The following is a 24275-nucleotide window of genomic DNA, read 5'->3' as shown; positions in this document are numbered from 1 at the left end:
GACCCGCCTGGTATCACGTGGCGCTGTACTTTTGCGAAACAGACGTGTATTTATACACACAAATAACAAGCAAACGACGTACATCGGTACACGCTTTGCAACGGGATCCTCGCCGGGTAGCTTCCAAGATGGATCTCGACGGCCAAAACACCGGCATCGATACTGACCTCTACTCGAGGCAGATCGGTACCTTCGGGATCGAGATGATGGGCAAGCTCCAAAAACTGAAGGTCCTCATCATCGGCGCCAAGGGTGTCGGTACGGAAATAGGTAGCACCGAACGCGGCGTATCACAAAAAACGCGCAGCCAAAAATCTCGCCCTGATGGGAGTCGACACCATATGCCTGCACGATGACGACACCGTGAAGAGACAGGACCTCGGCGTGAACTTTTTCCTGCGGTCGGCGGACGTCGGAGTGAAGGTGGTCAGCGAGGTCTGTCTGCGCCACCTCCAGGACCTTAACGGCAACGTAAACGTCATCGCCCATCGTGGGGAGATAACAGAGGTAGGCTGATGGCGCCAAATCGATTTAAGCATCGTGGCAGGAGGTTATTGTCCAGTACGACGTTGTGGTCTGCTGCGACCAGAAGCTGGACATGCTGATGAAAGTCAGCGGATCGTGCCGCAACAACAGGCTCAACAAGCGTATCGGGTTCATATCGGCCGACACTTTCGGCATGGTGGGAGCGATATTCGTAGACTTTGGCAACAACTTCGTCTGCGTCGACCCCTCGGGCAAGGATACCATCACCGCTATCGTATCCGGCATCTCCAGCGTAAGAGCAGTTCACACCTGTAGCTGATGTGAAATCAGGAGGAGAAGGGGGTTGTGTACATCCACACCGAAGGCAGCATGCCATTCCAGAGCGGGGACGTGGTGACCTTCTCCGAGGTCGAGGGCATGGAGGAGCTCAACTCCATGGGCCCCGTGGAAATCACCGTCAAGGACAAAGATTCCTTCACCATCGGTGATACGCGTGGCTTCAAACCTTATATCTCCGGGGGTATCGTGAAGGAAATACGCAGGCCCAAGCAGATCAACTTCATCAGTTTCGAGGAGGCGATGACTAACCCCTCGAAGAACAACTGCATGCTGACCATGGACTACAGCCTTTTCGGAAGAGCCGAGCAGCTCCACTGGATCAGCATGGCATATCGCATGTGTGGAAACGATGTAAACTCTGTAAAGGCCTCGGCGCAGAACCTGAACGCGAAGGCGCAGTCCTCGGCAGTTGAGCAAATCGACGAAAAGGTTTTGTCTAATTTCGTGAGATTCGCGCACCTGAGGATTTCGCCGCTGTGCTCGTTCGTCGGAGGTGTGGTTGCCCACGAAGTTATCAAGTTCACCGGCAAGTACCACCCCATCGACCAGTGGCTCTACTGCGACTTCACCCTGCCGGAGGAAGTCACAACGGGCAACACGAGCGACGTGGGGTTCGACTCCAGATACAGCGACCAGATAGCGATATGGGGGCGCGAAGTGCAGAGCAAGATCCAGAGCGCAAAGATATTCACAGTGAGTTAGCCGTGCCACGCATACAAACTTTGCAGGTTGGATCCGGAGCGCTTGGCTGTGAGTTCATGAAGCACTTCGCCCTGTTAGGGTGCGGAACACAAAATGGAGGTGTCGTTACGCTCACTGACAATGACCGCATCGAGGTCTCCAACATCAGCAGGCAGTTCCTCTTCAGGAAGGTGGGTGCAGAAGCCGCCTGAGATACACAAACGTTTCCAGAAACACGTTGGACTCCCCAAGTCGAAGGTTGCGGCGATGGCGGCCAAGGATATCAACGAGCACATGCGCATAGAGGCGCTTGAGATTGCAGTTGGGCAGGAAACTGAGGACTACTTCAATGACAGGTTCTGGGAACACCTCACAGTGGTGGTCAACGCGCTGGACAACGTGAAGGCGAGGCAGTACGTTGACGGGCGGTGCGTGTGGTACGAGAAACCGCTGCTGGAGTCGGGGACGCTTGGCACCATGGGCAATGTGCAGGTGATCATACCGCACATCACGCAATGCTACAGCGAGAGCCAGGACCCACAGGAAACATCGATCCCTCTGTGCACACTCAAACACTTCCCGTACCAAGTTGACCACACGATACAGTGGGCGAGGGATCTTTTCGAGGGCCTGTTCACCCAACTTGCCCACGACATGAGGAAGATACAGAACAACTCCTCGGGTAAGCGTGCTAAGAACAGTGTGACATCACGATTCACAGAAATCGACGACATACCGGACGACAAGGTGAAGATGATTGCACAGCTGGTGAAAATCACGGATAACAACGCCAAGGAGGAGCTTCTGCGGATAGCAGCCCACCTCCTCAACCAGTACTTCGTCAACAACATCAAGCAGCTGCTGTATTCGTTCCCGGCGGACCACCTCACCTCAGACGGGCTCAAATTCTGGAGCCCACCCAAGAGGATACCGGAGCCACTCGTGTTCAACTCGGAGGAGAAATATGTCAACATGTTCTTGGTTGCAACGTCCAACATTCTCGGCACGGTCATTGTAAGTTCTCGCAAAGCGCACAACATTCTGGTGCCAGGGCAAGGATGTGCGTGTAGACGCGAACGACGCTAAAGCGATGCCGAAGGTGGAGTTCGAGGAGTTCAAGCCCGTAGTGCTCAAACTGTCAAACGACAAACTGAACGTGGAAGTAGAGGCGCCCGCAAACAACGATAAGATGCGCGAAGTTTTAATTGACGAAATCAGGAGAAGCAACGCCAAATTCAACTCCGTCGATTTCGAAAAGGATGACGATACAAACTTCCACATAGAGTTCATATGGGCCACCGCGAACATGCGCTGCCGAAACTATGACATAGAGCAGTGTGACCGCATGAAGGCGAAGCTTATCGCAGGAAAGATCATACCCGCCATCGCCACGACGACCGCGATGGTCGCCGGACTAGTCATGCTGGAGTTCGTGAAGACCATATGCTACAAGAAGCTGAAGTTGGAGCACTTCAGGAACTCGTTCTGCTGCCTCGCCACTCCGGTATGGCTGCAGTCGGAGCCTATGCCACCCACGACCACCAGCGACAAGGAGTACGACCCTATTGTAGGCGGAGCTGTTAGGGCGCTGCCGGCGAACTTCACAACCTGGGACAAGGTGCATCTCAACCTGCCGAACGGCACTGTAAAGGAGATCATCGAAGCTATTCGCGACAAGTTCAACGTGGAAATCATCATTCTCAGCGCAGGGAACATCTGCATCTACAACTCGTTCATGCCCTCGCACCAGCGGGAGCGCCTCAACCAGCCAGTCGCAGAGGTAGGATGCACACATTGGCTTTCACAGCGTCGCAGCTGATGGAGAAGCTCTCCAAGAAGCCATTGCCACCGTCTTGTTCTCACCTGGTCATGGAGGCCAGCTGCACAGATGACGACGACGTGGACGTCGTCATCCCGACCATCAAATTCTCGTTCAGAAACGCATAATTTATTCTAAAATGTTTACGTAATGACCTATGAGCGTTACTAGCAAAAATAGCGCGGCAGGGCGCCACGAGTTTCTGCCGGAAAACACGCCTTCCTATCTCGTGGACGGAAACCCGGAATTCCGCAAAAGGGCGCGGAATACCATCTCCCAGGCGGTCCGAAAATTCATAAAGGATGCGCAGGAGCAGGATGGGCGGCACGAAATCTGCCAAGAGGCCGTCGGCAGATTCTTGGAACTGATGCGATTGCGATTCCTAGACAACGCGATACCGGAGCATCGCATAGGAGGGCTTATCGGACTCGCAGCGGCTGCAATAGCGCTTGAAGTAGGTCGCCATTCAGTAAGAGCCAACGCTTTATAGGAATACCTGGACGATCATGCCGACGCATTCATACATGTGGCATTGCCGTACTTCACGGATCAAGATTCCGCAGTGCGCTACTATGCCTGCGAGGTAAAAGAGGTTAACGTCGCGTGTTCATGCCCCGTAGTCGCTCTTCAACATCTTCAAAAAAGCGCCAGATGCGGTAACGCGCAATTTCTCGGAGATATTTGACGGCGTCTGCAAGGTATGCGGAAAACAAAAACTGAACCTCGCAATACAACCTTCCAGTTATGCTGCGATATAGATGACGATGTGCGGCAGACATCGGAGCTCATGAGCCGCCTCGTGAAGGATATCATACTGCAGAACGGAAACCACACGGTGGAGATGGTGGTCAACCTGGTGGCAAGCCGGATGCACGTCACCAACTCGTTTGTGCGGATGCTGCTGGTGAGTGAGCATATTTGTAGTGGAAACGTTTAACAGATATCGTGGATAACAGCGCTCAACGCGGTGCCGAGTACGTTATAACGAATAGTAGAATCCATGAAGACGCAGATGTTGATATGTTGGAACACCTCCCAAAGCTGTACATCGGGCTTCTCAACATGCTGGTGGATAGCAACAAGTTAGTTATGATGCATGTAAGCTGCATGGGTCTCAGAGACGTAAGGGGCGGGGCAGAGCTCTGCCTAGCAGAATTCCTGTCGCTGTTCAAAAAGACGTTTGCCACGAAGACCAACATCGTAAACGAAGCGTTGTTCAAGGCAGTGCTCATCAACACCAAGCGCAGCGAGTACATCGTGAAGAAAAACAACATAGGATGGATACGGGAGCTCGCCTGCCTACAGCCTCAATTGATCCACTTTGTGGGTAACGGGTGACAAAAGACTTCATGGATTCGCAGGAGGGGTTTCCGCAGCTATTGAGAGCGGTTATAATGTCAATAGCCGATCAGAACGCAGGTGAGTGACGGAATCATCAGCTCCATATGGTTGCAGATGTCAGTGCATGTGCCCAGGAAGCGAACAAGCAGCTGTTTATGACGGCGAAAGAGCAAAGGAGCGTTTCGAACGTCAAACAGATCACCAAAGAGCTCACGGAAATAGTGGAATTACCCGTGACCCACGTGGTCATGCTAACGGTTCTGCAGTGGCTGACGCTGCTCCTGGAACTCAAGTGGGTCCATGGAAATGTGGATTGCCTTTACGCCGTTCAGACCACGCGTGATGAAGGACGCGCTGCCGGTCGTGACTAGAGCTATCGTGTTGTGCTTCAAGCAGAGCGACTCCGAGGTAAGGTTCACCGTTGACACCCAGCGAAGCTTCTGCAGCCCATCATGGAGGCCACGCTCAAGGCGATCATACTGGTGGTGGAACTGGGGGAACAGAATTTCGAGCTCGTATCGCAACATCTATTAGAGCTATTCAAGAGTGATGACGCACTGCTGGTGAGTATTTTAAGCGTTGTCGTTTCATAGACTTCGCAGGAGGAGAGGGGCAACCGCATCATCATCAACGTCTGCAAACAGATAGGTTTCGAGAAATTCTACAAGATAACTGCGGAGTGCCTCGCGTTGTATGCCGTAAGCACCTGCAAGTGTCGTCGCTATGTGATGCAGGAAGCGGACTTCCTTAGGCGGATCGTTCATACCCTCAATTGGACGCTGCTCACGTCGGAGGTAGGTACACTGAGTCCTTTGGGCATGTTATTCCCAGGATGCGAGGACGATGAGGAAGTTGCTCTTGACTGCAGAGGGTGAATCCTTGGGTACCTTGTTGCAGAAGTGCTGGTAAGGCCATAGAAAGGTCGTTTTGTTACGTGCAGGGAACACAACCTATCGTCAGCGTTGGCACTGGCGCTATGGCGCGAAAAATACAAACTAGCCAACGAAATTGTACAACAAATGTAAGTATAACGTCATATTTCATCACGATAATCGTAGAGCCGACTCCAATTTTGATGTGGAGTTCTGGCTGTGGACAGACAGCCTCGTCCAACTGTTCGACACGCACGTGTTCATGAAAATGCGGCTACACCTGTTAAAGCCGACTCAACACAACGACCTGTTACAGGCCCTGCTGGGTGAGTGTGAAGCGATATCTGAATAATTGAAACAGGGCTGTCGATGTTGCTACCGCAGAGCGAAACCAATAAGCAGCTGATGCGCAGGCTCAGCATATCGCAATTCGCACAAATAGGGGAGCAGCTGGCCATGATGAACATGCGTGGGACTTGAATTCACTTGCCTTTGCGCCTCTGACACGTATAGTAGCGATCGACGCAACGCGAAAACGCAGCGACGGTCAACCCGAAGCATTGGTGCAGCTCGGAATCCGCCAGAAAAAATGGCGGAATGCCGTCGGTACCAAAAGAGTATATTACCGACCCCCCGAAACAAAACGCGCCACTTATGCGGGCTGCGATGCACCTGAGCAACAGTTTTAAATCTAATTTCGGGGGCATGGTTGGCTTGAAACGCCGGGGAAATATGCATTTTAGCAACTGCAGCAGGCTCAACCAAAAAAATGCGATTAAGAAAAGCAGACTATCGCGAATCCCAGGATACACTGTTACTACAAGGTCGGCATTGGGCAGTTGTATCCCATCTATGGAATTCAACTGCCGTTGAAGTTCGAGTTGAGAAACGTGATGCTCTGGGGGAACGCGATACCTGACCTGTTTGCTGCGCAGAAATACCCCGGGCGTGTCTATCCAGTCGTCGAGCGGTGCATAGCCGCTAGGAGACAGACTGAGGATTTGCTGGTGGGCATGGTTGCGATCCAGAAAACAGAGCCGCAGCCCTCGCCTCGACGCATGCTGCACCCTGTGGAATGTCGAGAGGAAAAAATCAGAGCCACTCCGTTCCAGGAAATATATGCTGTCACTATCCGAATCTGTCTCACTGTTGTATTCGAAACCGTCCACTGAGCTGGAACAGTCGCTTACGTCAAGGTCATACACCGTACGTCGGGGTTGTGTTAAAACCGAGCATCGAGTGTAACCGCCATATTTTCGCATGAAGTGGCGTCGCAAAACACTGTGTGAGTCGTACACTGTAAACATATTGACTTGACGGGCTAGCAATTCGGCCGCATTCTGTAGAACAGCACGCTCAATCCTCTCTATATTGGAGAATCGCAAAAAAACGTCGCTCACAACGGTAACCACGTGACACAGAGGAATGACCTCAGTACTAGAAGTATCGTTAACTTCCATAGTAAACAAAAACCTTTTGACAGCAATCCTACCTGCTCCTCCGAACCAAGACTATAAGGCGACAGCCGAGGAGATTGCGTTTATATAGCGATACGCACGGAAGCAAATACGGCTACCAGTGGCGCATATTAGATCTCAGAAACACCTTTAGTAAAATCGAGAATGTCAGTAATACTTCGCGATGAATGCAAAAAAGGCGACTTCTGCGGCCGTCGGCACCGTATGTCTCAACGTAATCGACGCGAATCTTTGGAGCGACAAGATACCTTAAAACTTTGCATCGCTATATAATGCCGTCAGGTTACAGTTACCGCATGACAGATCGGTAACTTCCGCAAAACTCGGGCGCGACGCTGTGGAGCAAATGCAGGAGCGTCGGCCTACAGCACATTACCTGCGCAAGTTAACACCTATCGTTAATGTCTAAACCGCTATTTACGTTGTTATAAATGCGTTCAGTCGCATATGTGCTCTATGTGTAGCCATCTGGCGAGGAATCCACCGACGAAAGCACAGAGCCAGGCGCCATACGAGTGTCTAGACGCAAAAATTATCACAAACGCATTGTCAGCCCACAATCTGCGGACATGCTTTATTTGAGCTATATGTGAATGGAGTGGTAGCAACATAACACCCCTTCGCATCCGACGGCGTAACCACACGGAGGCACTGATCGCCAAAAATTAGGCTCTAGACTTTGCGTAGCCAGCCAGATGACAGCTGTGGAGACCCAGACACGCTACGGCTCAGTGGTGTCACCCAGTCATAAATTTATTTGTGTATATCTTTATCACATTTTTCAGTCAGCAAAATATTACTCACAGACAGCAAGCCTTGAGTCCAACGTAGGGTGACACAGCCTCTGCACTCTATAATCACCACCAACTAATATCCAACAGTTGAAATCTGTTGAAAGCGCAAAACTGTTTAAATATTTTCCCCAGCTTGAATATAGAAGGCTATTGCATGCATCTTCATACCCGTAGTCTAGAGCGAAAACCAGCCACCATGGAAAGCGACAGGCAGGATAACAATACGCCTCCTCTGGATAATACAGTGCTACTAGAAGCCAATGTGCCCGTAGTATATCCAGATATGCCCATCTTCAATGTTTTGACGCAAACGCAAAAGATATTGCTGCTCATCCTTGTGAGGCTGCAAATAATGAATCCGAGATGGGCATCGTACAGCGAAAATTTTTTGGTTCATTACAGAAACCTCACAAGCTCAGGGCCGAGTGTACGTCGAAAACCGTACGCAAGAGCCTTCCGAGACCTACACGAGATGTATCGCCGATTGGATCCCATAATAATGACAGCGGCACGCAAGATGTCGCCACGTGATATGCAGTGGATATCTGAGATAGTAGCGGAATCATACAGGTTACTGGACATACTGCGGATCGGGGAAGAGCCTACATTCGTACCAATGCAATTGACCGCAATTATCGACGGGCTCAGCGTGAACCCTCCACGACACATGTTTCACCACCTGAGAGGGTGTATGCATGATATGGCGTATTTTAATGTGCGAAGAGGGTCAATTGAGGGCATGATACGCTTTCGTAATGCCCGCAACGAGATATGTTGGAGCCGGGTTCACGAGTTAATACGCGACGGTTCGTTGAGCTTCGTTCCAGCTATATATTATACCAGATTGAATTCTCCGCTACAATTCAGGAATGGAAGTCTACGTGCCTCTATAGGAAATAATTGCCCTCCACTCCATTGCAAGTTTCATCAGCTGTACTACACGTTTCCGCCTTCCAATACGCTTTGACCGTGATGATCAAGAGTCCTCATTACAAATATAAAGTACATCTATTGGTATGATGTGATACAACAAAATCGGAAACGCTGGATGGAACTAGGCGGATGCTACAAGTGATGCAAAGCAATAAGGAAGACGTTGAGCGATCGATCAGGATTCTACAGGCATAAAGTGGCAAATTGATAAAATATTGCAGGTCAAAACTGTAATAGTTTTTTATCTATGTTATGACAATAAGTAGACATAAGTAAACATTCATTCAATTGTCCACCTCCCAGATGTTGTAGCCTTACTTTTGTGCGGTGTAGTACCGCCGTCGGCTTTCGATGCGGCGATGGTGGCAGCGTACGGTTGAAAATAAGTGTATATATCGCAGGTGTGTGGCATTTCGTGATATTCTAGACGATTCTACGACGCGATGGAACTGTCCTGTGAAGCATGAAAGCGAGGCTGCTTCTGCCGTCGTTTTTGATACGCTTGAGCACCGAATCAGTGATTCGACACAACGTACTCTCCAGATTTCAGTATAGCACCGTCAAAAACATGGAGGACTCGACTTCCTGTACTCCGTCGTACGACTTCATTGACATCGGCGCCAACCTTGTTGACAAAATGTACAAGGGAGTGTACAACGGCAAGCAGCGACACATAGCAGACTTGTCAGGGTAGGGCGATTACGTCTTGTCAGTCGTGTTTGACAATGTGGCAGTGTCATTGATCGAGCAAAAAAGGTTGGTGTCACCAAGATGCTGCTCACGGCCGGTACGCTGGGTGACATATACGACGCCTTAGACATATGTGAAGAGTTCGGTAAGTGAAGCCATTTGTGAGGTTGACATGTGTCGTAGACAAGGAAGGCATATCGCTCTTCACAACGGCTGGGGTGCACCCGACCATGTGCAACGAATTCATACGCAATAAATTCCGAAAGACGGCGGAGCAGTACATGCAAGCGCTGGACGAAATTATTGAAAAGCACCGAAATCGCATAGTGGCAATCGGAGAACTGGGACTAGATTACGATCGGCTAAACTGGTGCGATAAGGACGTGCAGAAAAAGTATGCAAGCACTAAAGGAAATCAAACGCTCATGCAGATATTTTGAGATACAACTGGACCTCGCGGCGAAGCACAAGTTACCACTATTCTTGCACATGAGGAACGCCACGGAAGATACCATGGGTAAGTGAGCCAAATGAAAACGTTTTACGTGCTTACGACGGAAGCAACTACCAGTAGCAATGTGTTTTAATTAGCATAAAAGATGACTTGCGTGTCATACCTACACTGTTCGCAGATATACTTATGAGGAACAAGGAAAAATGGGTAGAGGCGGGTGGCGTTTGCCACAGCTTCACCAGCGATGAGGCCTCCCTGCAGAGGCTCATCGACGAAGGGTTCTACATTGGGATCAACGGATGCTCCTTGAAAACGTCAGATAACCTGGAAGTGCTAAAGAAAGTCCCTCTGGACAAGATCATGCTGGAGACGGGTAAGGGGGAAAGCAAAACATACAAACGCGTGTAGACTGCCCCTGGTGTGGCATTAAACCGACACACGCCAGCAGCCAGTATGTCAAAACCGTCTTCCCGGTGGTCAAGAAAGCTGAGAAAATGACAGGAGAGACCATCTACAACCAACGGAACGAGCCATGCCACATAATGTTAGTTCTGTCGCAAGGGTTTTCATTCCAACGTAGACAAGTTGCCGAGGTTGTGCACCAAATCGTCGCTCCGGAAATGGAGTTCAAAGAGTTCTGCGATATGTAGGTTAATGTGTAAACCTCCTGAGTGGAACGTAGGGTTTACCGGAACACGGTGTCGCTTTTCAAGCATATCGCATAAAGCCGGTCGGCGAAAACCTTGGAAGACACGCTTACACATACAATATAAACAACTTCTAAGTAATATACTAGTGGCCTTAGCGTCTTTGTTGGAAGAGGAATGTCCGATGATGGCGTTTGACGGGATCGCTAAACAACATTGTAGTGGCCACAGCGCGCCGGTGTAATGAGCGGCAGGTTCAACGCGCGTCACAACTTCCGTACATATAGTCATATGTATTTGAATGCGTAGTGTGTAAAAATCACAAATGTGTGGGATTCGACGTGAATGTGTAGATCGCTGTTGCTGAGATTTTGCCTTCCTTACAATGGCTAAGGCGCCGACAGAAAGGAGCCGAATTGACGTGATCGTGCGCAAAAGGCCCCTCAGCGATTTAGAAAAGGCGCGTGGAGACACCGATGTCGTCCTCTGTAACAATACAACGGCGATCATCGAGGAGCTCAAGTAGGTTGACCTGGTTGGAGAAGACAAATCACAGGCTGCGCATCGACGGATCGACATACATTGACCGGTATGAGTTTCGGGTGGATCGATTTTACGACGAACATGCCGACAATCAGCTTATTTACGAGGAATATGTGAAGCCGCTCGTAGAGTTCGCCTTCAAGGAGCAGAAAACATGCTCCTGTTTTACCTACGGGCAAACCGGTAGCGGGAAAACCTTCACAATGATAGGATCGCGCAAATTGAAGAACCCAAATATGCCGTATATGCGTAAGTACCTTTGTCTACCGTTAAGAATCCCTTAGCTGGCATTTACGAATACGCCGCCAATGACATTTATCGCATGCTGTGTGAGCCTGAATACGACGGGAGACTGGAAGTCATGATCAGCTTCTACGAAATATACTGTGGCAAACTATACGACCTGCTCCAGGACAGGTATGTGATTATATGGCGAATAGACATGCTTATAGGAAAATGGTGGAAGCGTTGGATAACGGCAAACGCGAAGTAATCATCAAGGATCTGACTCTACGCCGAGTAACTTGCAAGGAAGACCTAATTGGCCATATGCTTGGCGGGCTGACATTGAGGAAAATCGGACAGAACTCGCAAAATGACCAGTCTTCGAGATCCCATGCACTCTTACGAATCGAGCTGCGGGAAATTGAAACTATGAAGAATTGCGGTATGTTTTAATAGATAGTGAGTAGCAGCTATGCAGGACGGATCGCTTTTATAGATCTGGCTGGGAGCGAGAGGGGAGCTGACTGCATCAACCAGCCGAAGCAAACTCAGATGGATGGTGCTGGTATAAACAGGTCACTTTTGGCTCTAAAGGAGTGTATTAGGGCAATGGATCTAGATAAGACGCACATACCTTTCAGAGACAGTGAACTCACAAAGGTTCTCAGGGATATCTTTGTCGGTGGAAGCAGGAATCTCATGATCGCAAATATATGTCCAAGCAATGTGAGCTGTGAGCAGACGTTAAATACTCTTAGATATGCTTCTCGTGTGAAAAACTTCAGGCAACCGCAAACCACGGGGTCAAATGGCGCCGCGGAAACAGAACATGAATCCAGCAACGTATACAGGAAGCACCTAAGCATACCAACGTATGAGAGTAGCAGGTTAAGGTCTGACGCAAGCGAGTATGCTAGTGGGCCGTCACTCGCTGTTTCACCACGTCTGAAAAACATGGGACTCATCGGCTCGAAATTGATGAGCACATCGCAAAAACTGAACAAATCCCGTACATTGGCTCCACCTATGAGCAGTAGAAGCGCTGTTTCTAGGAAGATTAGTGACATCACTTCACCGAGAGAAACAATCAGATCGGCGCGTGAGGCTAACGCACAACCTTACAGCCGTAGCAGAGGTTCAAACCTGCCAGACCCGTTCAGTAGTGTTTTGCAGTCCATGAAATCGCAGCAACGCACCACGCCTTCGGTGGAAACCATGCTGGAAGATATCACATTGGATCCCTTGAACCAGAATCTATACGAAAACATATGCGATTCTTTGGAATTAAATGCCTCCAACTCTACTTCAAGCGTCGATGCGGACACTAAGATGAAAATCGAAAAATCAATCGACGCTCTGCAAAAGGCTGAGCGGATATATAATCATATTGCTCTGCAAATGATGACTGTAAACGGCGATCCAGAAATTCCAAACTACGCGGAATTCATCAAAAGCAAAATCAAGATGCAAGTGAAGCCGCTCCTGTTTCTTAAGCAAGCCGTAGAGGAGCACAATAACTTAATGAGAGTGAACAGCAGTATACCTGGCATGGATCCGTAACACGAATTTAATGATACTACATTCAGTGCGAAAATACGCTTATATGTTATTTGTTTTGCTGCAATAAGATTTGCCGTAACTCATAGCATCTACGTATTCTAAACGGCGGCAACAAAAGATATGGAGGTGACATCAGCTGCGTATGATTACGCCCATTCTCCTTGGCTTTCATATTATAAATGATTGAGTGTTAACACAAGCTTTTAATGACTGTGTAACTATTAATAAATTGACATGGGATGTGAGGTAGCTAGAGGTACCCTATATGGACGGAGTGAGGCTACAAGATTATTGGAGTTTAGGCTTGGAGTCACGGAATCCATCACGTAGTCTCGCGAAAAACTCTCCAAGACTTACGTTATACATTTGACCCATGATGTAAATGACCAAGATAGGAAGGGCGATTATGGCAATACCGGCAACAACGTAGCCTGCTTCTTCACCAGCCATCTTCCCTTAACCTGTTTGCAACCAACCCTGCACAGCAACGAACTACGTACCTCCAACTGCGAACCCCGTCGTCTAACTGACAAGATCTAGTGCCTATACCAGCACACCTGGCATCCCGACTATCTTGTGCTGGGGGAAGAATTATTCCCGACTGGCAACTTTGGCGTAGTGTGAACCCACACAACCTCCACGTACATATATGAGGCATATGGACATCATAATTTAGATAAAACGGCAATGAAGTATGCCATACTAAAGAACGTATTCCCAATCCCTCTGGCACCTCGCTCTGTGCCACGTTTTGAATGCGCTAGGGTCTCCCTAGTCGAACCTCACTGTAGGATCATGATACAAGTGAAAACTATAATTATTGCTTTAAATGTACTCATTCTGAAAAATGCTGTCCACCTACAAAAAAGACGGAGAGTCCATGCATGACTCGCTAATTTACCACCTAACCAAACAGTAACGCGCAATCCACTGTCCTAGTACTACACTCGACACAAAAACGTCATCTTTCACCTGCCAGTCTGGATGACTAACTACCTAACTGTGTAACTATACTACCACTAAATAAATGCTCCATGATACCTAAAACTCAGGCGGCATAGCACAAACTAAAATGGTTCGACGCATGAAGTTATAAGTAGCTCTTAAGAGATCTAACTGAGAAATTCCAATGTTTATAATGTGGATCCTATGATGTTCCATGTAACAATTTGGGAACGCAAAAAAAAAATATCGAAGCAACCGGGTGTCTTTCTCATCCGCATATGCAAGCTTTAAAACAGTCATCGCTGCGGTGAGTAGTCTGAAGCAGAGTAGAATCAAGCCATTATATTACCATTAATATCGTTTTGCGATCTTGAAGTTTTATTTATTATGCTTAAAGGTAGAGTCGGTCTTTTATGTAAAGGCGGAGTAGTGATCAGTCTTCTAGGAAATGCTCCACCTGAAATACTCCTTTTAGATGCAGCGTAACTTTCGGTTGTATTAGTGAATGAGGTAGCTATGTCAACATAAGCTTCAGAACGTTCTCCGTAAAAATAGCTCAGAAAATATGGATGGCTAGATGGAGTACAAAGACTGAGACCTATATAACGCATCAGTCACGGATAACTCCATTGGGCCCATGATTACAATTATGGTAGATGTATTTACTTTTTTCAACTGTTATGCATTTTCCTCCTCAAAAATTACAGTTGACATAGCCCTCTCTTTATTGCTGCCATCGCTTTAATAACTATTGGTGTAACAACGAATTGCAAAAGAACCCATTTGTCAATTGTGGCGCGCTATTGAAAAACACATCGTTGGCAATATATAACGTTAATGCGCTGTGAAGTAGATTTAATGCTGATTTGACGCATTAAATAATTAGTTGTGCGGCAATGGCAAATATCAACGTGAATTCTCGGAAATCATTTTCGGTTCACGCTCATGTGACTCGCATAAACGAATTTTTACTAGTTTGCAGTTGCGATCATTAATTTCTGGCCGATGTTTATCACATACCGTTGCTACAACATCGTTAATGTAAACCAAGCCCATCATTAAACTCATGTGATCATACAACTACATTAGTATATCACATGAAAGACAGGATGTTCTCCTGTATTTCTAAGTTAATTGAGATTTTTGCTTCCAAGTCCGGTGTATGTCGAAGTGTACCCGGTCCAGTCGTACACTGCCTTTGGAATGATGTAAGCCGATGACTTTGTCTTATAGAGGTATATAGCAAAAGCAAGTAAAACTGCGAAGACTATAAGGGCTAGGAGACAGCAGAATATTGTATTCCGTTGCTTCACGCAACATTCACATTGGCAAAACCATTTTTCACAATGCTGACAAGAATTAGAAGGGCAGTTACAAGATCCAGATTGGCAGTCGCACTTAGACATTTTCTTCCAGCCGACTTAATAAGGTAAAACCCGACGCAGAATGGAATCAGTACGCCAAAGGAGTTTGAGTATGAACCGTTAACCGCATCAAGAATGTTGTACGCTATATCGGTGAATATGCTATATAGAAAGTGTTGCTAATTTTACAGTGCGTTTTGATAGCATTTAAGTACCAACCCCTACATTGCGCCACTACGTGACACCACATATATGCATGTAATGCGGGATGTAAACGGCACCAACCCGCATGCATAAGGTAATTTCTTATCATATAGGTTGCATTTATATATTTCAGCTCTATTTGCCAACAGTCCGTATGCAAACACCTAGGAGGTAAATAAATGCCTTATGGATCTTGCACGTTGTCCCGACTAATCAGAGCGACACCCATAGCTGAATCATACAATTGCTAAACAGCTGTGTTCTACATCCATTACTATCGTACAAATCACTTCTCCGTTTTATAGCTTACATCAATCGACTCTCTCAGTGTACTAATTTTCTGCCATAAATACTAACTGCATCCGCCTAAATATGGCCTCCATTTAGCACTAACGTCTCGGCATGTTCTTAAGCTATTAACTGTTGTTAGGGCACATTGAATCATTCAGAGTGCTTCACAGCTTTTATAAATCCATAACTTATCAGGTTAAGTTGCAGCCGATACGCACAGTTAAAATCAGTTCGGTATATTGTAGTGGTACAGTTTGCAATTTCATGTTGCAGCGTTGATTTCAACTGCATCCTATTGCTGATATAGTTCACTTGAAGTTCTCCCTACGTATACAATGCATCATATTACAAGGCGAGCACAATCGCACCATTCAGCTTCTCATCATATTTATTTTCAGTCATTAAATTGTTGGTATTGAAACGTTCTACGTTGTAGTTCGTTTAAATATTTGCTGAAGTTGCTTCCGTGGGTACCATCTCACTGACGGTGGTGGGAAGGTTGTCTATACTCCAACCTATACTCTTGCTTAATGATTCCACAAAAACTGCAAAGTATTTGAAATGACAACGGTAATTATGGTTTGCACATTAGCTCGTGGAAGCAGGCATTATTATATTGATGCTGCGAACGAAGTAGACAAAGCAACCATTTGTGCTGACTGCCCACTCGGAGGGAAGCAATTCAACAATATAGTGAACCTTATGACACCGGTTTAAACATGATTGTAGCACTGGTATCGTATCAACTGATAAATTCTATACGTCACCTCAGTAATAACCGTTTCACTGAACATTGTTTGAGGCAAGGAGCAGTTACAGGTGGTGAGGAAAAACATATTTAAACCTTATGAAGGCAGATAACACTGTTTCAGGCAACGGGTACTACTGCTTTATGTATAAAGCAGTAGAGCAAATTGTTACGCTTTTGAAACGTTGTTTCAACAACTTTCCAGCTGCGGCCAAATGAGATTCTGGGGGTCTAATAACACGGCCTTCGATCGCAATACTTAAAATTATTTTGGACTGAGCCAACCATTCTACGTCAACGTTGTAGAGATATTCGAGTTGCTTGGATTTTTTAAGATGTGATGATAGCGTCAGCGAAAACGAGTTGGGGCGTGAGAAAGAAATTCGCGTTAGAAATCGTTGAAACTTCTGCTCCGACATATGATAGAGAAATGGATGGGAACAATGTTGAAAGATACGATATTTGCTGATAACGAGGTCATCGTTGCAGAATCAATTATCAGCATTGCTTCTGAATGTCTACGTCCCGCATGCCATTTGAGACCAGGCTCATGAGATTGGCATTATGCAACGGTCCAACGAACTAACAACTGGGCTCTCCGATAACTCCGTGAATTCATGCTCTCGTAAATGCAGACTCAAATGTAAGAGGGCCGTCCGTTATCGAAATTACGCAGATGGTACCCTTCGCTGTCTCGCGTCCAGCTTTGGAGGTTGCGACGTGGATTCCAATGTCTTGTACTTCGCCGAATCGTATTATGACATTATATATGCAGATTAAATGAAGACGTGCGACATGTACCTGATGCAGTGGAGTTTTCTGTGGGTCAATGATTACCCACTACCATGCATGGCCAATGGCGCATTGAGTTTCCAACCCTAAGAAGTATTTTGGTTGAGTCATTTAAGACACATAGTGATATCTGGGGTTTTGTTGTTTGCTTAACACGGAAGGTTTGTATCTTCCGACCGCTGCTAGCTTCGTGGTGCGTTGTTCATTGTTAAGGTCGAGTAAAATGGGTGCGGCGCAGGGTAAGTTGACGGAGGGGGAACACGACAAATGTAATGGAAGCCAGAACCGCTGTCATAAAATCTGTCCCAAATGTACCTTGTTCTGTGACTGCAAATGTTGTCCGCGCGGCGCCGGCATCGCCATTTTCTGCACCTTCATGGCGGTTTTCATAGTGCTCTCACTCATCATTTGGTACGGCAGGTGGTATCAGAAACCGATCGACAATTTGCGTAGTTACTTCAGAGAGTATCGCAATACATACAACGCCGAGCCTTTAATCAAAAATTATTCATCGTAGCCTCAAACGCCAAAACTCAATGCAGACAGCAGAACATGTGTTAATCTAGTACGTTGATGCGTAGAAAATGTTCTAAAATCCGCAAAAAGTAAATAGAAGAGCGAATATGTTGCGACGGCGCGTAGTCTCTAGGCGGATCCGCTGATCATTATTGTGATTGCGGACGAAGAAATGGCGCTGACGACGTGTACATACACCACCATAATCAAGCTCAACATTGTCGGAAAACAGGTATTAGGCTACGATTGAAATTAAAACAGCGGTCACCTGGTAAGTTTGCACAGCCGACAGATGTTGCAGATCTGCGAGACATATTTCTCCAAGGCGACTGCGTTACAGAATCGGCATTGCACCGTAGGTTGCCCCTGTGTTTTGACAAGGCTAATCGTACATATGTTCAGATCCCGCTCGTCATCTTCGTCATAATCGAGCGAGTAGGTCTCAATGCCCTTCTGCTCGCACAGCGCATAAATTTTCTTCGCCTTCTGCATCTCCTCCTCCGCGCCCTCTATGCTGGACACGTCCTGCGATAGCAGCCTGGTTACAATCCGCGCTGCCGTCTTGTAATTTTGCGCCTTCCACATGATGCCCATGGTGCGCCGCATCACCAAATACTGGTGTTGGGGCAGCAGGTTACAGCAGGAGAAGTACGCCGCGAGCTCGAGCGACCTGCGGGTATCCGTCTCGGCCAGCCGCTCGCGTTCCCCCTCCAGCAGCATCGCCGTTACGTAGATACGGCACTGGTCAATGTAATCGCGAGACCCTGCGCTGACCAGGAATATCCAATGCTTCAGCGCATGTCGGAATTCAGTTATCGCATCCTCAAATGCACCAGCGGTGACGTGCGCGTAGCCTCTGTTCATTATGCCGGCCACATGCTCGTGGTTGAGGATTCGACTCCAGTTCTCGGCATATTGTGATTGCGATTGATGTGAAGCTTCTGACGAAATGTGCGCCTTCGCGAGGATTTCCTCAAGCGAAGCCCTGTCATCCAGTCCAAACGATCGCTCCAGCGCATCCAAAGCACGTCCCGTTTCACCTGCATGGTTATGTTACATAAAAGTAATCACACCTACCTATGGAAATGAAGTCCAGGGGTGATCGGCAACGCGAGTCATGGATTTTGCATTGCTCCTCTGCTTCCTCAGTTACGTTAGCAGAGTCGTTGGCGTATTCCATGGAATCTATTTCGTCGATGGTGCCCCAAATATCGGCGTTCACCTGACTTGGCTTGTTTTGATTGGCTTCCTCCATCGTCACGATGTCAATATCGGCCTCACCCGCGTCGGCGTCGTCGTAGCACAAAGGTTCCCGAACTACAGCCTCCAGTGGAGTCACAGGCCAGTTCACATTCTCAACCGTAGCTCTGTGCACAGGTTGCGGGGGGACCATATAGAACGTATTTGGCCGTCCTCCCTCGGCGGCCTTACCGTTGATGGCGTACGTCGCCTCGCATATTTCAGCCAGCTTGCTTTTCTTGTTTTCTTTTAGAATATTAGCCAGTTCACCCATGTCACCCAGGTAGAGGGCGTGCTGAACAGTCGAGGGGATGTCGTTCCTGAACTTGCAGATGTTCATCATCTTCTTAAGCTTGATGGTGTTTCCTGTGATCACGTACAGCATAGTGAGTTTCTCGAAGAGTTTGGCCTTTTGGAACGCGACCTCGGAAATGACGCAATTGCCTTGTTCCAATGCCGCGTCACCAAGACTCTTCCAGGCCTCGACGTCATCCAGAACCTGTGCGTCCTCATATGCGTCATCGAGGTTGCCACAACTGAGGGCCAAATCGAACCTCATCTGGGGATCCCGAATTATCATGCGGGCCAGAGATGGGTGGCCCTTTTCAATAAGGTAGGAAACCATGGCGTAACCATGTACCTTCCCCGTTTCTATAAGTTTCTTGGCTGTTTCAATCTTGTTATGGTACAGCGCCATTTTGAAGAGAAATTCGTTTGACACGATTTCCATCTTATAGCACTTGTGGTTGCGCTGCATGACGTATAGCGCGTTGTCCTTGATACGAATGATGTAAACCGGTTTGTCTATGCTGCGCATCACTCCCAAGTCGCCATTGACCATAAGATAATAAATGCGATCGCTGGTGGCAAAGAACAGCGCATTGTTTTCATGCCAGGCTGCGGTTTTTACCCTTCCTTGCATTTCGACGGAGGCAAGCTTCTTCAGGTCCCTGTCGAAGATCACGACGAACTTGCGGTACACGGCCGCTATGAGCTTCTTTGATTTGGAGACGATGACGTCGCAGAGCTTGCCTAGTGTACCATGTGCTGTGCAGAGCGTTTTCCTCATGGCAACGTCATACAACACGATCGCGTTTTCGCTGCTGGACCACACGAGGACGATGTTTACGCAGACTGAAAAGATCTTGTCCAACTTCATGTCTATTCCAATCTCAGACGCCTCCTCTCCATCCAGATTGTGCACCGTCATTTTGCCAGAGGGGTTGATGGCCGCAACCAGAGATCGGGATACGAAGCACGACGACACGGCTTCCCCGATATGGCACGTTGCCCGATGGTCGCTGAGGTTGTTGGTTGCATTTTCGCGGATCATGATTTCGTAGAATGACCTCCCCTTGTAATTGTAGTTCACGAGGAACACGCTCTTGTCTGCGCAATAGTGATTGTAGTGCATCGAAAAGGGGAATATGAGACCGCCAGTGGCCCCAACATCCGGCGGGATCGGCGTTTGTATCAGTAAGGCGGTCATAAAGCGCTTAACGATGGACTCAGAATCAGCAACGCCATTTATCAGCAAAATTTTCGTGCGATTCTTCTTGCAAAAGTCACCAGACGGTGATGGGAAAACCAGGTCATCCCGTATCTGAGACTTGTCTTGGTTCTCCAGTGAGTTTTGATGCATACAGGTGCTGAATCCCAGGAAATCATCCAAAGTCATTCCATGTGAGTGATCATCGTGGGCCGCACAGTGTCTAACGCACCTATGCTCCTTGACTTCAGCAACCTCCGGCGTGGACTTCTTCGCCTCTTCTCTGCTCAACTCCAGCTCCTTCTCAATGTTGCTGGAGTAAATGGAATCGTTCCACACGTAATAAAGCGTGTTGCCGACGACAGTTACGATGGGCCTTTCTTTGAAGAGCTTAAATACGATCAAGCCCGAATCATGGCCGGCAGCAATGTAGTTGGAGTCTTTGGCACTTTGCACAATCCAGAATCGGTCCTTTTCCAACATGAAGGTGTGCGCCAGCGTCCACTTCTTCGTGTCCCAGACCTTTATGGACTTATCTTCGGATACCGACAGCAGGTAGTTGATGTTGTTCGGATGCATAATCAGCGAGCAGATATTGTTGGTGTGCCCCTTCAGAATATTGGTTTGCCAGATATTCGGCCCGTTGAACCTCCACACGCGGATGGTTTTGTCATCACTAGCAGTTATGGCGCACGGTAGAACATCGTGGAAAACAGCCCAGTTGACCCCCTTCTCGTGTCCAACAAGTGTGTATAGACAGGTGACATCGGTGAAGGGCACTCTGTCCGTTTTCCTGCCTAAATCCGATTGTGCCGAGTGACCATTGCCACAACTAATCATATGCACATTGGAGAGCAGGTTAGATCCCGATTGCCCGACTACGCCTTGTATTGCGCAATTCTTCTCACGGAGCTGGGTGATGTCCCATATCCTCGCAGTCTGATCCAAACTGGCTGACACGAGTAGGTCCTTACTCGGATGGAACCTGGCGCACATCACGTAATGCATGTGCCCTTGCAGAACGCTGATGCAGCTCCTGCCCTGCCAGTTCCAAATCCTAACAGTTTGGTCATCTGATGACGATACAATCCACGGATAGTTTGGGTGGAACTGCACTGTTCTGACGTAATCATTGTGCCCTGACATCGCAAAGAGCATTTTCTTCTGTTTGAAGTCCCACACGACGACATTCGTATCGTCTCCACCACTGGCAAACAGCGGCTGCAGCGGGTGGAAGTCGATACCGCGCACCGGCCCCTCATGGTACTCGAAAACGTCGACCAGTGACGAGTTCAGGTAGTTCCAGAGCTGGATTTCACCCGAGTGCATCGATGCCAGGAGGAAATGTAGGCTAGGGTGGAAGGTGATACCCTTCACCCTAGGGCTCTTGGTCTTGCACTTTATCAACATCTTGACCCAATCTACGCCCTTTCACGGGTAATGTAGTTTGTAATCACACACGCACGAGACGCCCGGTAGGCTTGCCTACGACGCGTTCGCAGTGTTTCGCACGTGCGACACTGCTTGGTGTTTACGGACTTCGCCGCGCGCTTTGGGCACCTCCAAGTATGATCCCCAATTAGGTTCCTTCTCCTTAGGCGCTGCTCACCATCGTTGTCTGCGCCGTCCGTAAGATGCCTAGCCTACAGGGTCGAGGGGGTGTGTCCGAGCAATTGAAACTGAGGTTCCATGCAAATTATGGCCACTCGGTCATATACACACCGTGTTGGTAAACTATCATTCGATTTTTCAGCCTGAACAGGCCGCAAAAAGATGGACGTATTGCTGCGCCTGAAGTGGTGTCGCCATGTCACTCCGTGATGCAAGGCACACTGTGGTGTCGACCAATTCAGATGAATACGAGTCGTATGTGTTTATATTTAATTAAACATATGTACATTGTGAATTAAAGTGCAATAGTTTGTCATTCTAGCACGCGGTGTTGCCTCCGTTTCACTGCCCTTTTCTGGACAGGGTGTCACATACAGCCACAATCAACTGCCTGAGTATATTACTTAGGGCGTCGGCATGGTCAAACACCGCATATGTCGATACGATGATACGATAGGGTATGTTTGACCCGCTGCAGCTGTCAATTTTTCCTCTCTGTGTGACGTAAAATATCGAGAAACGTCGGACACACCAATACGTTGACAACTATAACAGCGACGTCTGACGATAGATTTGGCCGTTATTACCTCATAATCATTCCTTGCGGTAAACGTCATGTGAGTTCGTTTCGCACGGCACGCAATAACGCCAGGGTCGACTACGTTAGGGATTTCGTGGCGCTGCAACAGCGGACCCATCTAACAGCACTGAAACTGGTTCGTACACATGAATTTCGTTTGGGAACTCAAATCTCAAATGGGTGACGCTGAATCAGATGGTTAGGCGTGCGTTGCCCAGTCAGCAGTACCACCAAGAGGTCTTCCGGAAGTCGCGTGAGATAGAACGGAAGTTCGAGGTGAGCCGCCGGAACAATTGTCACCAAGCTCTATATTTTTATTACACATCGTTACGTTGTTATTACCTGCCGTCATACATGGCAAGATCTAATTTTGCTCGCAGAAGTTGAAGAGCTCGGTGAAGGGCGAGATTAGCGATTATAATATCAATGTCCATCGTATAGGTAATTTTAAACCCTCAGGAAATAATACTCTCCTGTTTTATGATAGTGAAATAAGAAGTGATTTTCATGTCGATGTAATATACTGGCAGTTGCGCGATTGAGACGGGTGAGGCACTCCATTCGAGCCTCTACGTCGGCTCTGGTCAATCTGCGCCGATCTACTATGGGAGGCGACGGGTACGATAGGTGCGGCAGAAGATTGAAGCGTTCCCGTGTGCTCAAGAATGGCTCTGGCGCGAAGCCGGCTCCTAAAGGAGCTTAAGGAATCTAGTCGAATGGATGACCCAAATATGCGATTAATGTTGGTTGGATCAAACGTGCATCATTGGTATGCATACATAAAGGGACCATGTAAGAGTCCTTATGAGGTGAGAGATGCATACCTGGTGATTAGTAATACTGTACAGAAGGGCATTTTTAAGTTGAACATACTTTGCCCGCCAAACTATCCGATCAACCCTCCAGTGGTCTCATTTGTGACGAAGTGTTTTCATCCCAACATAAACTTCGAAACGGGTATGTGTCATTTATTGTGTATCGGTTTTAACCGTACCGTCAAATCGCATCTAAAAATAGTTTTAAGGTTTGCTTGAGCTTTGTGTTATTAACAGTTAATAGTGTTATCTACATGCATTGTCTGCATTACGGAACGTTGTCTGGGCTATTATGTCCATTCGAATTGGTTAAGATTTTGCAGGGGAACTGTGCATGGACGTCCTAAAATCCAATTGGAGCCCAGCGTGGACTTTGCAGTACCTATGCCGCGGCGTCTCATATATCTTGGACGACCCCAATGCTGATAGTCCTTTGAATTGTGATGCTGGGAACCTGATCAGGTCCGGCGACATAGTGGGCTTCAGAAGCATGGCCGAGATGTACACGTTGGAACACGCCCTTAAAAGCTTCCCATAATCATACACGTATGTTAGTAGGTATTTAAATTATGTAGGTTGGTTATTTACAAGCTGTATTTGTTAGAGTTTTCAAAACGCTGTTAGTTTAATTTGGCAAACATGGCCGATTCCGTGAGCCAGCGTTGCATATCGGAACATAAATGGAGAGCAGCCTCTAATTCTATATATAATACCGCTTTGAAAGGTGTATGCGCACTTTTGAGTTAGCAGAAAACTGGCTTCTGTTTCGTTTTCGCAATGTTGTCTGGCGTTTAACGCCATAGTAACAGGCTGAATTCA

The 24275-nt window shown here is 47.8% G+C and overlaps 13 protein-coding genes across 13 annotated transcripts; 10 read left to right on the top strand and 3 right to left on the bottom strand.

Moving 5' to 3' along the window:
- Positions 1-128: 128 nt before the first annotated feature.
- Positions 129-3453, top strand: BBBOND_0102570 (ubiquitin-activating enzyme E1, putative; the record flags this gene model as incomplete). Its single annotated transcript, XM_012910661.1, is given in 8 exon segments — positions 129-270; positions 308-507; positions 548-778; positions 817-1518; positions 1554-1697; positions 1708-2520; positions 2558-3286; positions 3322-3453. The coding sequence occupies 8 exon segments, from the start codon at positions 129-131 to the stop codon at positions 3451-3453; spliced, it is 3093 nt and encodes a 1030-aa protein (XP_012766115.1).
- Positions 3454-3482: 29 nt separating this feature from the next.
- On the top strand, positions 3483-6018 carry BBBOND_0102560 (hypothetical protein, conserved; the record flags this gene model as incomplete). The annotated part of the gene is made up of 15 exons (XM_012910660.1): positions 3483-3779; positions 3816-3908; positions 3946-4023; positions 4068-4229; positions 4250-4648; positions 4687-4744; positions 4781-4958; positions 4999-5074; positions 5113-5229; positions 5269-5364; positions 5401-5460; positions 5498-5571; positions 5607-5687; positions 5725-5864; positions 5900-6018. The coding sequence occupies 15 exons, from the start codon at positions 3483-3485 to the stop codon at positions 6016-6018; spliced, it is 2028 nt and encodes a 675-aa protein (XP_012766114.1).
- A 2-nt stretch (positions 6019-6020) lies between these two features.
- On the bottom strand, positions 6021-6998 carry BBBOND_0102545 (hypothetical protein, conserved; the record flags this gene model as incomplete). Its single annotated transcript, XM_012910658.1, has 1 exon — positions 6021-6998. One exon carries the CDS (start codon positions 6996-6998, stop codon positions 6021-6023), a length of 978 nt encoding a protein of 325 aa, XP_012766112.1.
- BBBOND_0102550 (hypothetical protein) lies at positions 6136-6710 on the top strand (the record flags this gene model as incomplete). Its single annotated transcript, XM_012910659.1, has 2 exons — positions 6136-6351; positions 6378-6710. The coding sequence occupies 2 exons, from the start codon at positions 6136-6138 to the stop codon at positions 6708-6710; spliced, it is 549 nt and encodes a 182-aa protein (XP_012766113.1).
- Positions 6999-8006: 1008 nt separating the features above from the next.
- On the top strand, positions 8007-8777 carry BBBOND_0102540 (hypothetical protein; the record flags this gene model as incomplete). The annotated part of the gene is made up of 1 exon (XM_012910657.1): positions 8007-8777. One exon carries the CDS (start codon positions 8007-8009, stop codon positions 8775-8777), a length of 771 nt encoding a protein of 256 aa, XP_012766111.1.
- Positions 8778-9311: 534 nt separating this feature from the next.
- Positions 9312-10537, top strand: BBBOND_0102530 (hydrolase, TatD family protein, putative; the record flags this gene model as incomplete). Its single annotated transcript, XM_012910656.1, has 6 exons — positions 9312-9433; positions 9478-9578; positions 9617-9827; positions 9865-9950; positions 10066-10260; positions 10296-10537. The coding sequence occupies 6 exons, from the start codon at positions 9312-9314 to the stop codon at positions 10535-10537; spliced, it is 957 nt and encodes a 318-aa protein (XP_012766110.1).
- Positions 10538-10919: 382 nt separating this feature from the next.
- Positions 10920-12862, top strand: BBBOND_0102520 (kinesin-like protein, putative; the record flags this gene model as incomplete). Its single annotated transcript, XM_012910655.1, is given in 5 exon segments — positions 10920-11056; positions 11091-11338; positions 11362-11521; positions 11530-11744; positions 11781-12862. Coding segments are annotated over 5 exon segments (1842 nt in total).
- Positions 12863-16548: 3686 nt separating this feature from the next.
- On the bottom strand, positions 16549-16833 carry BBBOND_0102510 (hypothetical protein; the record flags this gene model as incomplete). Its single annotated transcript, XM_012910654.1, has 1 exon — positions 16549-16833. The coding sequence occupies one exon, from the start codon at positions 16831-16833 to the stop codon at positions 16549-16551; it is 285 nt and encodes a 94-aa protein (XP_012766108.1).
- Positions 16834-16978: 145 nt separating this feature from the next.
- Positions 16979-17194, top strand: BBBOND_0102500 (hypothetical protein; the record flags this gene model as incomplete). The annotated part of the gene is made up of 1 exon (XM_012910653.1): positions 16979-17194. One exon carries the CDS (start codon positions 16979-16981, stop codon positions 17192-17194), a length of 216 nt encoding a protein of 71 aa, XP_012766107.1.
- A 235-nt stretch (positions 17195-17429) lies between these two features.
- BBBOND_0102490 (hypothetical protein) lies at positions 17430-17723 on the top strand (the record flags this gene model as incomplete). Its single annotated transcript, XM_012910652.1, has 1 exon — positions 17430-17723. The coding sequence occupies one exon, from the start codon at positions 17430-17432 to the stop codon at positions 17721-17723; it is 294 nt and encodes a 97-aa protein (XP_012766106.1).
- Positions 17724-17986: 263 nt separating this feature from the next.
- Positions 17987-21860, bottom strand: BBBOND_0102480 (WD domain, G-beta repeat domain containing protein, putative; the record flags this gene model as incomplete). Its single annotated transcript, XM_012910651.1, has 2 exons — positions 17987-18762; positions 18800-21860. 2 exons carry the CDS (start codon positions 21858-21860, stop codon positions 17987-17989), a joined length of 3837 nt encoding a protein of 1278 aa, XP_012766105.1.
- A 618-nt stretch (positions 21861-22478) lies between these two features.
- BBBOND_0102470 (hypothetical protein) lies at positions 22479-23183 on the top strand (the record flags this gene model as incomplete). Its single annotated transcript, XM_012910650.1, has 4 exons — positions 22479-22519; positions 22714-22777; positions 22867-22917; positions 23022-23183. 4 exons carry the CDS (start codon positions 22479-22481, stop codon positions 23181-23183), a joined length of 318 nt encoding a protein of 105 aa, XP_012766104.1.
- Positions 23184-23306: 123 nt separating this feature from the next.
- Positions 23307-23994, top strand: BBBOND_0102460 (ubiquitin-conjugating enzyme E2, putative; the record flags this gene model as incomplete). The annotated part of the gene is made up of 2 exons (XM_012910649.1): positions 23307-23598; positions 23780-23994. 2 exons carry the CDS (start codon positions 23307-23309, stop codon positions 23992-23994), a joined length of 507 nt encoding a protein of 168 aa, XP_012766103.1.
- Positions 23995-24275: the final 281 nt, after the last annotated feature.

This window comes from Babesia bigemina (genome assembly GCF_000981445.1).
Source record: "Babesia bigemina genome assembly Bbig001, chromosome : I".
Lineage (NCBI taxonomy): Eukaryota > Apicomplexa > Aconoidasida > Piroplasmida > Babesiidae > Babesia > Babesia bigemina.
Note: the sequence above shows the minus strand (reverse complement) of the source record. Positions and strands in the feature narration are given on the sequence as shown.